At 27.9% G+C, this 15,105-nt stretch overlaps 2 protein-coding genes across 2 annotated transcripts; one reads left to right on the forward strand and one right to left on the reverse strand.

Moving 5' to 3' along the window:
• Positions 1 to 2,339, forward strand: LOC105771203 (lysM domain receptor-like kinase 4). Its single transcript, XM_012592613.2, has one exon. It carries the CDS (start codon positions 305 to 307, stop codon positions 2,165 to 2,167), a length of 1,863 nt encoding a protein of 620 aa, XP_012448067.1. The 5' UTR covers positions 1 to 304; the 3' UTR covers positions 2,168 to 2,339.
• Positions 2,340 to 2,494: 155 nt separating this feature from the next.
• LOC105771204 (alpha carbonic anhydrase 7) lies at positions 2,495 to 4,460 on the reverse strand. The gene is made up of 7 exons (XM_012592617.2): positions 4,307 to 4,460; positions 3,996 to 4,213; positions 3,631 to 3,737; positions 3,365 to 3,467; positions 3,089 to 3,256; positions 2,925 to 2,978; positions 2,495 to 2,799 (listed from the first exon to the last, which is right to left on the reverse strand). The coding sequence occupies exons 1-7, from the start codon at positions 4,392 to 4,394 to the stop codon at positions 2,713 to 2,715; spliced, it is 825 nt and encodes a 274-aa protein (XP_012448071.1). The 5' UTR covers positions 4,395 to 4,460; the 3' UTR covers positions 2,495 to 2,712.
• Between the last annotated feature and the right edge of the window lie 10,645 nt (positions 4,461 to 15,105).

The raw sequence follows: 15,105 nt of genomic DNA on the forward strand, positions 1-15,105 counted from the left end.
AGAAGAAAAGTTCCAAAATTTGTTATTGAATCATATTTTTCAATGAACATCCAGTTGGCCACTAGTTCTTAGGCCGGCAGTTGATTCTGATTCCAAATTTGGTCACTGGGTTTTTCTTTTTAAGTTTGGTTTTTTGTAAAACCATTGATTTTGACAACACCCCACGCGATAAAATAAAGTAACTATTCCTTCATCACCATTGTTTTTTGCTTCAATCATTTGAAGTGTCTTTTTTCGAGTATATTGAGGTTAGGTCTGGTTTTCCTTGTTGCTTTGAAATGTCACATATTTTTTACCCGCAAGAATGATTTATGCCTTGTTTCTCATCTGGGTTGCTGTCAGTTCAAGCTCTGCTCAACAGTTTTATGACCCATCTGGTTGTTCTTCCGATACCAGTAATCAAGGTTCAAGGTACACCTGCGATTCTGCCCAACAGCCATGCAGAACATTCTTAGTTTACAGAGCCAACCAACATTTCGGACACCAGAACCTGCTGAATATCTCTGCCTTGTTTCAGGTCGAATCTGACGAGTTGCTAGACTTGAACAACATAGCTTCACCTTTAGAAACTCTGAAACGAGGTAGAGAAGTTCTTGTCCCTATAAACTGTTCGTGTTCTGGAGAATACTTTCAGGCTAGTTTAAGCTACAGAGTCTCTGAAAGAACATCATTTCCAGAGATTGCTTGTGGAGTGTTCGAAGGGTTATTGAAATCCTTAACGCTGCTCCAGGAAAACCCATCTCAAGGGACTGATGTTGAGACTGGTGTTAAGCTTGATGTTCCTTTGAGATGTGCCTGTCCTGGTGGTTTTGCTCGTTTTAATGGAGTGAAATATCTTGTAACATACCCTATCCTGGAAGGAGATGGAATAACCCCATTAAGCATGAAGTTTAGCATCGCTCCTGAAGATTTATTGGCGGCTAACCATTTGGAACCCAAGTCGACTGTTTATCCCAACACAACTGTTTTAGTTCCTTTGAAATCAGATCCTGTAATAAACCTCAACGTACCAGATTCTCCACCTCCAACTCCAGGTTTTCTTCCCACCATCACAGTTGAAAAAACAAAGAATACAAAATTGAGGAAATTGTATATTGCAGGATCAGTTGTTGGGTTTTTCCTGATTGTTGTAGCATTGCTTGCTTGTGGGTTTTATGTGAAGGCCGTAAAGAAATGGAAGGGAGAGAGACTACAGTCTTTTACAGATAGAAACTCTGTACTCTCTTGCTCAACAGCCCGAAGCTCTCCTCGATCCGGACAAACTGGTAGAAGCTCTACAAATTCTTGTTTATCACCTGATCTTCTAGCCGGGATTAAATTTTCTTTGTACAACTATGGCATAGAAGATATAAAAAGAGCTACAAATGACTTCAATGAAGATACCAATAAGATTGGAGAGCAAGTCTACAAGGGATTGATTGACAATGAAAGTGTAATGATCAAGCAGATGAGATTTGAAGACACCCGCCAGGTTATAGATATGCATTCTAAGATAAATCACGTTAATATTGTGAGCCTCCATGGTGTTTGTTATGGTGAAAATGACTTTGCCTGGTCATATCTGATTTTTGAACTCCCTACCAATGGCTGCTTAAAGAACTGTTTGTCGAATCAGGCTAATCGTCTCAGCTGGCATCGAAGGACTCAAATAGCTTTTGATGTAGCAACCATTTTGCATTACTTACATTATTGTATTTTCCCTTCGTACGCTCATATGAGTGTAAATAGCAGGAATATTTACGTGACATCGAAATGGAGGGCAAAGCTAGCAAATATCGGATCGACTCTTGCTATCAGCGCATCGACAATGAATGACAAGGTTTTTACTGTCAATGGGTTGGTTGCACCACAGAATCCCATGAATGAAGCGGCATCAGTGAAAGTGGATGTTTTTGCATTTGGGGTTGTTTTGCTTGAGCTCATCTCAGGGAAAGAGGCCGCTCAAGGAACTTTCCTTAAAGATTCAATTCGATTTTTGGGAGGGGGAGCCAATGAAGGAGGTTGTTTTGAGCAATTGAGGAGTTTCATCGATCCATGTCTGAAAAATGAATATCTGATAGCTGAAGCTTTATGTTTAGCAATTTTAGCCAAGGCTTGCATAGAGGATGACCCTCTCAGAAGGCCATCCATGGATGATATCCTCAAAGTTCTTGGAAGAATGGTGTAATAATTTGTAAGCAAATATGGTAGAAAACATCAGAAATATTATATTTTCTACCAGGAATTTAATTTTGACTAGTCTTCTTGATGGTAGCTTGTATATGGGATAATTAAAAATTTCCCCCAGAAAGCTTAATTGGCGAATGAATTCCTGAAATGTTGAGCATCTTTCTATTTTAGCTAAGATTCTTTTATTACATTTACATCTAGAAATCTTATATATATACATGTATATGTATTCCTAAAATTATTTCAACATTTTGTACTTTTGAACTTGGTTACTGTCCTCAGCAGGAAGCATATATCTTGTAGATGTAGAGTCATGGAAGAAGAATTATCGTGAACATACAATTACGGTAAATTATTATTAATGACCTTGCAAGTTACAATAAGAAGAAATACAGAAAACAATAAATAAAGAAGAAATAAAAATCTTTTAAAAAAAGAGTTGGGAAACTCAGATTATTTACCCCTAAACATATAATCTGCATAGTTCCTCAAATCCTCAAACCGTGACATGCACATATGTTTGTTTAATATAAGATTGATCTTCTAATTCTCAACCTTATCGTCTGGTCTAAAGAGTTGAATTGATCGCTTATTTATTGATTGAAGCGGTCTTGCATTACTATCCCACTCCTGCAAAACCAAGATTGAATACATCAGAACCGGCTTCTCCATAAATATTATTGATGCAGATCATATAAATTTGTTCTGACAATTTATCTGGGAAATTCAAGTAGATTGAATGGAAATAAACTCACATCATGAACAGCCACACGAAGAAATCTCACTTGCTCCCTGGTTACAGTCCTCACCTGATAACGGATGGTTAATTAATGAGCATTAGCCAAGTTATAACGTATAGCTACACACTTCATATTTAAATTAAGAAAGATCACGTAGAGAGCAGGTTAATCGAACAAACCTTTCTGACAATGCTCCACACCACGTTTTCAGTACAAGGAGGAATTGTAAGAGAGCCGATGTATCTGTAATATTTTCTACTGCCAAATTTAATGTGCCTTGGATCGATCACCCCCACCGCTCTCTCTCTGTCTGTGATATCAGTAATGGCTTCTAAATGATCCATCAACTGGTAATCCACAAGTCCATAAGCAATTAGTCTTACAGTATTAGATTAAATTAGGAAAAAAGAAGTTCAGATATCAAAGCACCCAAACTCCTTTTCGTTTCAACTTACTAGTGACAGGAAAGAATCTTGTCTTCCAATCTTGTACATGATACCTATTACAGCAACCTTGCCATCTGCACTTTCATGAACCATGTGTAGCTCTAAATCATACCTGAAAAAATTATAATAGATGCCTATATCATATATTATTAAGACAAAATACAGTTTTCTCATTATGGATATGGGATCGATGCACAACATGCATGATTATGTTCTTAGCTTAATGTACATCCGCCCCAAAAAAAGCGTAACTTAATCCTCGTCTGTATTATTACCTCCTTCCGTTGATAGTGTGCTCGGAAGGTGAGTGCCAATGGCACTGGTGCAGTACATACTCTGTACCCTTTATCTCTATAGCTCCTGCTTCATCTTCCCATCTCAACTGCATACACAAATTGGGTTCAGATCATTGGAAAACTTTGATAATTTAGTAATATGATCTTTAGCTGTAAATGACAGAGAAAATAGGCAGATTTTGCACCATGAAGCATCAACATCTCACCTAATACAACTTTTTTCAAATCATACTTAACAATGATTATATATGAAAAGAGAACCATAGCCTTTTAACAACATCTGATTAAACAACGACTATGGGAAGAGAAAGGGGGTAGTTGAAAATTTTGAGAGTTCAATTTACCATCATATCATGGCCCCTGTTTCGTAAAGTGGCATTGCTGGGCTTGTAGCTTTTCTTAAGCCTCCCTAAATGGGAAACAATGTTAACTCTTTCGTTGGACATATCAATGGGAGATTGCATGGTCCCATTGCTACAAGCACCCCATTCTGCATGAATCTCTCCCCATCTTGCTGGCCCTTTTGTACTATTTGCTCCATAATCAAACTCACTTTCATCCTCTGCAACAACAACAAGAGTTCAAATGAAAACTTAGTCTGGTTCTGATGTAAATGTGGGAATCAGAAACGAAACGCCAAAGTTGCCTCACGTACCGACTTCTTGAGATCTTACCGAGAATGGATGCAAGGCAAGAAGAATGAAGAAACTGCAAACAAAGAACTGGGTTGGTAGCTTTTCCATCACCCAAGAGAAATGATTTGTGGTTAAAGAATGAAAGGGGGGAGACTGCTTTATATAGGTTGAAGTTAATTCATATCGTTTGGGGGGATTAATTAAGTGCACTTCTTCTTTTTTAATAACAATTACTACTTTTTAATCGTACTTGTATTACGCATAAAAAAAGTTGGAGCTGCCAATTCCCAACTCCAATACTTAAATTACACTATAATTAATACGACAGATACTTTTTTTAAAGTATTAACATGTCTTGGATTCCCAATATATATATTACCAAAGTCTCGATTTTAACATTTACATCTTTGTAATATTTTATAACCAAAGTAATTATCAACTCCCCTCTCTCCGAACATTTAAATTATTTTAGTTTTTGTTTAATTTTTCGTCTATTTTAATTTTTAAATTTATATTTTTATTAAATCACTTTAAAATAGATGAAAAGTTAACATTTGTTAAGTGATATGACATACACGTGGACTACATATCAAGATTTAATGAATTTTTAAATTATAAAAATTTAAAAAGTTATAAAAAATATTTCTTTAATATTTTAAAATTTTAAGTAAATGTTTATGTATCATTCATGTGGCAATCCACATATCTCGCCATGTCAAGAATGTTAAAAAACATTAAATATTTTCATCCATTTTAAGATAATTCGACAACAAATGCAAATTCAATAAAAATAAATAAAAGACTAAAAATATTCTATAAAATTGAATGACCAAATAAACTATTAAATACTCATTTATTTAAGTAATAATATAGATTAAAAACATTCATCGATGTATAAAAGACAAATTCCGCACATTTATTTTTGAAGTCTAACATGGGTGTTTCTTAAAATGATTATTATTTGGTAAAAACGTTACCTATATTTATATATTTATTTTTTATAATTTTAAATATATCTTCATAAACACACGTCAAGTATGAAATTTTATATTTTCGCTTATAATGTATTTGATAATAATCCTTAAATCTTAAATAATTAAAAGATAATAACAAATTTTACCTTCCAATATTTATATATTTTATTTTAATTCTAGAAAATTTAATTTTAACTTTATATATCCTATTAATTTAATCACAAATCTAAAAATTAAAATAAACCCCTACCGCATGTTAATATTTTATTGTGGTTAAAATTCTTACAGCATAATTTATGTATTTTTATCGAAAAGGAAGTTTTAAATATTTTTATTTTTATCAATTTTCTAAATTTTAAAAACTATGACTAATTTGAAAGAATATACAAATATTGGAGAGCCAAATTTATTATTATGTCAATAAAAAGACCACATCAGCAATCCATTACTAATTTAGCGGAGGAGTAACCAAAATATCAAAGATCGATAACGTTATATAACCGGTCATGTTTTATTTATACATTAAGTATTTAACTAACTTGATACCACGAGTCACTTGAGTAATAATAAAATACTCTTATTTTACAAAGTAAATTATATTATTTTGAATACTTTCAAAAAAAATATTATTATGAGGGTTTTTACTTTGTGTATCTTTCAAATAGAAAAATAGAAAATACACGCACAAAATAATAAATATACCATCAGAACAAAGCTTAATTTATTAGTTATATCAATCTTTTAAAATATAATTGTTATATAAATTTGTTTTTCACCCATATTGTGGGTGCCCGCAATCTAGTATTCTATTTCTTGTTTGGAATAAATTAAAGCTACTATTTAACACTTAGATAATATAGTTCAAGATTTTTTTTTCAATATTATAATGATTAAAAACTAAATATACCATCACCATCCAACTTTTTTTTCAATATCCCAACTTTTTATGTAAAAATATCTTCTAAAATATTAAAATATACTTCAAGTTCTTGTACTTTTCATATGTTTAAAATTTAATCCTCTTATTTTTATTTTAAAGAATCTAGTCATTTTATTTTTAAATTTAAAAATAAAAATTTAATTGTTAACACCAATAAAATTATTTTGTTTAATTTAAATTTATTACATTATAATTTTTTAGAATATAATTAATAGTGTTAATAATTAAATTCAAAATTTAAAATATGAAAGACATATAACCTAAATTCTTAAATATAGAAAGGTGTTGTAAAATATTATAAAGCTATAAAGTCAATGTGGGATGGATGGTCTGAAGGAAGCAACGGTGGAAAGAGGCCTTACCATATATAATTTATTGTGCAGAATTATTAGAATTAGGAAATAGGGACAATACAAGTATTTTAAGATTTATCCACTGCTGAGGTATCTACAAATACGACAGATGTTTATTTTAGGCCAAATACATAGGATAGAAATCCATTATTACTATATATCGGTTGAGTTTTAACTTGATTGGTATGAATATTATTGTTAGAAAAACATGTAGTTGAGTGTGCTACAAATAATTCTAGGTATTGTATTAAAAAATAAGTATAATGAAATTATTTAAAAAATCATTATTAGATGCACCATATCTACATTATAATTTTTGTTGAGATATCAAATAAACAAATATATTGTTTAATGAAGTCAAACAGGATGAAATTTAAGGATGTCACACCATTGTTTATTTGAGTTTGAAGGAATAGATTTTTATTTAATGCTCATTTTTTAATTTATACATATTTATTAATTTTAAAATACATATTTACGCGTTTGTTTATTTAAATTAATTTATAAATATTAAATAAATATATTTATAAACATATAATTAAATATATTCGTGTCAACCAACAATAAACAAATTGTTTTCCATAGAATAAATAAATAAACTCAAACAAAAAAATCACATACAAACAAAATTTTAGATAAAAAAATAAAACATAAATATTATTAATTATATAATAATCTATCAATAAATAAGTTTTAAACAAGGTTTAAAAACATGTTTTAAATTAACCTTAAACAAGCTTATCATATCATATATATTATATAAAAGAAGAAACGAAATTAAGCATATATATAAAAACATTGAATCAAGTTTTATTTTTATACTTAAAGTGGATGTTGATTTTAAAATTAAGTTTTAAATATTGTTTTTTTCTGTCATCAGTAATAATGATGTTTTATTACATTAATTATAAATTTCAAATTATTAAGCATTCTTAATAACTCCTCAATAATTTTTTGTATTTGCATTATACTCTAATTTGATTTGCAATTTACTACTAACACAATTTATAACTAAGTCGATTAATTACCATAATAATAGATAGGGAATATATTTATTACTACTTATAGTGTGAACAATTCTTTTCATATTAAACCTTAATTGCTGCTATCTTTGTATTTGAAAACAGTCAAATATTTTTAAAATAAATTAATGTCATATACAATAATAAATACATTAAAATACATATCTATTACCCTAAAAAATAATTACTTTTAAATGCAAATGTGAAAAGGTAATACAAAATCCTTAATATCGACTATGAAAATTAAGGTAAAATTTACGGAAATAAAACCACAACAATTAAGAAATAATTTATATCAAACAAAAATAAGTATTCGATTCACTCCGCTTCCATTTTATGCATGTATAAAGGCTTATAAATAGGATTTGTGTAGAGATGATGAAACGCATAATAAACAATTATAATAACCTAATTAAATATTATTGTTCATGATATTGATCCGATTCAAATCTTATTTTACTTTATACCTTTTAACTCTATTTTACCTAATTAATTTTAATATTATTTATTCTCTAATTTTTTAGATTAAGGTCATGGACGGGGATTTGAATAATGAATTCAATGAGAGAGTGATCGACTAACTACAGGACTAGGTTGAGATATACGGGACATTATATACAAGCAACTTAAAATTAATGAAAAAAATTGTTAAAAAGCTTGAAATGAACAAGAACATTATGAAAATTTATCAAGAAGATTTCATTGATTCACCCAACTTGTGGATTGAACAATATACTATATTATTTCATATTATTTGTGAAAATATATTATTTTTAAAAATTTAAAATAAATCGAATGGATTGTATATTTTTGAGAATTAATACACATGAAATAAGAAACTAGTTCATAAATATAAAGTAATTAAAAATGTCTTATTTATGATTTGATTCATTTCTTTAGCGGCGAAAAATTGAACATTGTTTCCATTTACGATCCAAATATTGGTTGATTTTTCTACTCGTGCCCATATTAGTGAGTATCTAATTGGAAAAGAAACTCCATGTTTATCTGTTTTAGAATTAAACTATTTATTAATTTATTACCTAAAATTCAAACAAAACATAATTTATAAAAACCAATTGAAATTAAAAATAAAACAACTTTTACAATTAAATACAAAAAAAAAAGAATTATAAATGTTCAACAAATAAATTTCATAAAAGAATAACGAAAAGACAAATTTCTCTATAATCTTTATAATTTTTATTTCATAGTTGAGAATTTATGTTATTTACATAATCGAATATTGCCACTTGTTTTATTTAACTCATCATTTTATTATTAATGGATGGAATGATATAACTTAAATATGTTTTGTGTTGTTGTTGGCCATGGGGTTGAAAGTTGTGGCTGCTTGAACCTGAAATTTTGACTCTGCCCAAAAGTATTCACAAACAACTTAGTTTGGCTCTTTCCATACTAATATGTTTTAATGATATTGGATAATGTTTATACATAGTGGCAGAGTGAGGAACAATATTTTGGGGTTAAAATTAAAATTTATATTTTTATGATAGTTAAAATGTAATTTTATCATTTTAATAATTTATATTTTATAATTTTAAAAAGTTAAATTAATTTTTATCATTTTGAAAGACAAAAATATAATTATACCATTACTAATTTAAAATTTTATAAATTATAAATAACAAGGGCCCGCCACTGTTTATATGGTGATGTATATGCCTCTATCGATGATGTTTTATATACATCATTATGAATACATTTTCTTACTAAATATATTATTAGGCTAATTTATTTTATTCAGGGTTTGGAGTTTACTTCTTATGATAACTCTTTTCATATTTAAGAAGATACTAAATATGCAATTAAAATAATATACATCAAAATCACGATAACTATTTTTCGCTGTTTAGCATTAAATAACAATTATTCGCTTCCTTTAATTATCTATAAATTTGTCTAAGTCAATGGAATGGAATGAGATTCTAAATGAAATTTCAATATAACTATATATATAAAATGATCCTACACCCATGCTCTTTTATTTTTCATTTTATAAAATAGTTTGATTTTAGTTTTTTATTATATTTAATTTTGAAATTTAATCATTATACTTTAATTCCTACCATAATTCAGTCCTATAATTTTTATAATATTATTAGTTAGTCTAAACAGTTAATATAGTTAAAATTTCGATTAAAATAATACATGATTATGTATAATTTGAATACTTTAAGGGTCTTAGGTACAAACACATCTTTTGAGTTTGCCTTGCTTCTTTTCTTCTTTTTTTTTCACATTACAAGACAATGATAATTTTTAATTTTGGCCCCTATGCTATGCTAAAACTTGGATTAAATCCATATACTTTAAAATTTGACATAATTTAGTCATTCTATTTTTATAATGTCATTAATTAGTCTAAATAGTTAATATTATTAACTATTTTAGTTACATTGTCTGTAGTCTTTTTTAAGAACACTATTCTAACAAAAATATTCTATCATGACGAGTTTGCATGTGTGTTTTAAGAAAAAATTCACATAAGCATTTTCGACATGAATTTTATATTACATCACTATTGAGTGATTTTTTAAATTTTAAAATGTGACACTATTGAATTTAATGAAGAACTTTAATGGTAGTAACAATTGAACTTGAATTTTAATTTTGAAAAATAGATGAACTAAATTCTGAAGAACAAAATAAGGAGACTAAATTTAATTTAAATGTATGAAGTGTATAAGGACTTAAATCATATTTTAACTCTATAAATTGATACAAACAAATAATCAACCTATTTTAAAATATCACACGAGTGAATTTAATAAGAGAATTTTAACAATGACAACAATTAAACCTAATTTTAAAACTCAAAACTAGAGAGTCTAAATCTTTAAAGATAAAAGTACGATTAGAATATATTTTAACTTTTAAATTTTCACTTCATAATTTAATACAAATATATCATACTAATACCTATATATTTTGACCTTCCTTCTGCCGACTCGTGGCTCTCTCACCATACTTCTTTCTTTTTTTCATTTTAAAAGAATTGATTAAATTTTACATTTGGTCCCTCTAATATCTATATAAAAGGGTGGTCATCTCGCGGCTCTCTTTTTTATTTTATAAAAATAATTAATTTTCAGTTTTACTCCCTCTAATATATTTAAAATTTATATTTAATATATACTTTATTTTTTAATAAAATTTAGTCTTTATATTTTTATAATATTATTAATTAGCTTAAATAGTTAATATTGTTAATTTTTGGTTAAAACATTATGTGGTTATATATAATTTGAACACCTAAAAATCTTAGAGACTAGCAAGTGACTTCTTTTTTTTTTTAGATTGTTGCCGGTGCTTACAGTTCTCTTTTTGCAGTTTTAGAAAAATGACTAAATTTCAATTTTGGTCCTTCTATTATGCCTAAATTTAAGATTTAACTACTAAACTTTAATTTCTAATTTAATTTGGTCACTGTAGTTCTATAATGTTATTAATTAGTCTGAATGCCCTAAAAGTTTTAGACACAGGTTAGACATGTCCATGGGCCGAGCGGCCCGCCCGAAATATGGGAGGGTTTGGGTAAAAATATAGGCCCGAAATATGGGCTTGGGCGGAAAATATTAAATATATATATTTTTATTTTTAAAATATAATAGTTTTTATTTTAAGTTTATTTACTTTCATTTCCTTGACTAGTGTTACAAAATAATAATAATAAAACATCAAGTTTGTTTTACTAATCAAATGTTAGATTTTGTTACAACAATTAATACAATTAATAATTTGAAAAATTTACTAATCAAATGTTAGATTTTATTACAACAATTAATACAATTAATACAATTAATAATTTGATAAATTTACTAATCAAATGTTAGATTTTATTACAACAATTAATACAATTAACAATTAATAATTTGATAATTTTACTAACAATTAATTTTAATAACAATTAGTTTTAATTTTATTAAAAAATAACTTTAATTTTAATTAAAAACGGGCCGGGCCGGGCTGGGCTCGGGCCCCATATTTTTTTCTCCGGGCCGGGCCTTGGCAAAATCTCAAGCCCATATTTCGGGCCGGTCCCGGGCCTAGTAAACGGGCTGAAATTTTTTGTGGGCCTGGCCCGAACACGGCCCGGCCCATGGACAGGTCTAACACAGGTACATTGTAATATCCCGAAAATCTTTACAGTAAGATATTATCTTTGATATAATTTAATAAGAAAATAAAGCGTCAAAAAAGGGAAATTTTGGAGTTATGTCAACATTGGGTCGTATATTATGACATATTAGTTCAAGAAAGGATTAAATCGTAAAAGTGAGAAAAGTTTTGTGGCCCAAGAGTAAATACTCAAAAATTAAGGGGTGTTATATTATGACATATTAGTTCAAGAAAGGATTAAATCGTAAAAGTGAGAAAAGTTTTGTTGCCCAAGAGTAAATACTCAAAAATTAAGGGGTTAAAGTGTAAATATGAAAAGTTGAAGGACCAATGGTGTAAATATTTTAAGGGTGGAATGATCTAGAAATTAAGAAAAATGGATGGATTAGGACCAAATTGAAAAAGGTGAATAAGTTTGAGTGACTAAATCATAATTTTACCAAACTAAGTGATGACTCAAGATGGAATTTTAAAAGATCATGAAGGGCAAAATGGTCAATTAGAAGAGAGAGAAATCTAGAAGATAATGATGATGTTGGAGATATTTTAGATTAATTAAATAAATAAATATTAGTTTATTAATATTTTGATTTGATTTTTAAATGATATGTTGTTATTTTATTATTTTAATATTTAGTATATATATATGTGGAAAGAAAGATGAGAAGGATAAAACCCACCATCTTTTCCATGCAATTCACGTTAGAAGAGAAGAGAAGAAAGAAAGTTTTACTTTCTTTACAATTTAGTCCTTCCACCAAAAATTCATCATTTTATCTAGAAATCAAAAGAATTTCCATATCCATCAAGAGAGAAAGATAACAAGGAGACTATGGGGAGCTAGAATATCAAGTTAGATTCAAGAAATAGAAGCTGGAGGAGAGAAAATCAAGTTAAAGATTGAAATCAATATGACAAGGTAAGTACATCAAGATTTTAATATATTTTTAAGTTTGATATTATTGAAAAGCATGGAAATGATGTTAATGTAAAGTTTTGTATATATGGTCCTATGTACTTGATATGTTAGTGAAGAGAAAATAAGAGAAAGTGATGAGAAATAGTGTAGAGAAAGAAAATAAGGGTGTTATAAACATGGTAATAAACATCTTGCACTAAAATGGTTTTGGACAGTAACAGTGGGCTCACTTTGAAAAATCACCATAAATTATGAAAATCGAATTAGAGTATGAATAAAATATGGAATTAAAGCTTATTGAGTCTAGTTTCTCATAAAAGAAACGGTGTAAGTAATGAAATTATAAATTATGAGATATAATAAATTTTGTGAGACAAGGTCAGAATGAATTCGGGTTCCCCTGTTCTGACTTGGAAAAATAATTAAAAATTGTAAAAAAATAGTTATGGGTTAAAATTTATATGTTTAAAATCCTTAATGAGTCTATTTTCAATAGAAACAAATGGGGACATCATCCAAATTCTGAACAAATAGATAATTAATTTTTAGTGAAGAAGGGTCGGAATTGTCAGACAGCAGAACAAAGGTGACTTTAAAGAATAAACTGTACTTATTGGCTGAACCAAAAATTCTGAAAATTTTATGGTAAGAAGGTATGTGAGTCTAGTTTCAGGTAAAATTAGAGGATCCTAATTTGGAGTTCTGTAGCTCAAGATAAAAATAATTTAGTGGCTATGACTCAAATGGACAGCTTTGAATAAATTTACAAGTAAATTGTGAAATCATAGATAATGTTACTTATAAGCATGTATTATAAATTAAGGATGTGGAATGGAGAGGAGGAGGAGGAAAATATATATATGAATATTCAGTTAGCATGGATAACTTGCACGTTTTAGACTCAAGGACTAAATTGAATAAAAGGAAAACTTTAAGGGTAAATTTGTAAAAATGTCAAAAAGTGACCAAATTGCATGAAATGAATTGTTTTATTATTTAAATTAGTAAATGGAATGAAATATTAATTTAGATCAAGATTGGGTGAAAATTTGAGAAAATAGAAAACTTCCAAAATATCCACAATTTTGATATTTCGCAATTTAGTCTGGTAAGCTCAAATGAGCTATATTCTGTAATAATTTTAATTGAGGTGAATGCTATTTGGTAATGAAAATTATATATGTGTGTATTATTATTGGAATTAAATTATTAATGGTAATATGTATAATTATTTGATACATTTAGCTGATTATCGGAAGCTAAATTGAGTTGGAAGCTTGTTGGAGATATATCACAGTATCCATTGGTTCTATCGGTAATTTTGGATGATTTGATTCTGGTTATAATGGCATGTATAAGTTAAATTGGTTAACGTTAGCTCATTAATGTATTGATTTTGATTGGTTATAAATATGAATGCTAGATAAAAATGAAATGTCTGAAAATTAATTAATAAACTCCGGTAATGCCTCGTTCCCTATTTTGGTGTCGAATACGGGTAAAGGGTGTTACATACATGGCTTTTTATTTCTTTTAGGTTTGCCTTTTTTTTTTTTTGGTATATAGTAAGGCAATGATCAGACCTCAGTTTTAGCTCTTACATTATGCTGAAATTTAGAATTTAATGTATATACCTTATTTTTTTTGCATAATTTGATCTTTCTACTTTTATAATTTCATTAGTTAGTCTAATTATTTAACATTGTTAACTATTTTAATCAAAACGTTGACGCCATTTTTATTTACTGAACACTATTCCAACAAATTTTTTTATCATTACGAGTTTGAACGAATTATTAAGAAAAAATCTATAAACATTTTCAATGTTGTTTTTATGTTCATGATGTCACACCAATGAATTAAAAGAATTAATAGTGGTAATAATGGAACCAGACAGTATACTCCATGGTTTAACATAAATAAAAGTCAGTATAATAAGAAAATCGAGAAGGTAATTGAAAATTTGATGTACAGTTAAAATGATTGTATTGAAAAGTCAAATGTAGGGAAATAAATTTATAATAGTAACTTAAAATTAATATTTTTGATTTCTAGAAAAACCAATTGTAACAAATTTGTTTTAAATAATATTATAGAATTTATCCTAATTCGAGTCTTTCAGGGAATAAATAGTAAATTTGTATTTGAAAGAAATATATACGTGTGTGGTATAAATATTAACTTTTAAATTATATCGTAAAAAATTAATATTTTGATTTTCCATTAAAATCAATTAGTCATTTTAATGTTTTTTCATGTTGAAATTTCAAATTTTTTACATGTGTAATGATTTTAATGGCTACGATTTCAAACGTTTAATTAAATCAGTATAAATTATAACCTAATTTTAGGTTCAATATTATCTCCTGAAATCTTTATATATTACTTTGAATTTAATTTGTTAAAATTACACATGAATTTTAGTGCAATGTTTATTTTATTTTGGGGATATTTTATATTAATTTCTT

Source organism: Gossypium raimondii, chromosome 5, assembly GCF_025698545.1.
Source record: "Gossypium raimondii isolate GPD5lz chromosome 5, ASM2569854v1, whole genome shotgun sequence".
Taxonomy (NCBI): Eukaryota; Viridiplantae; Streptophyta; class Magnoliopsida; order Malvales; family Malvaceae; genus Gossypium; species Gossypium raimondii.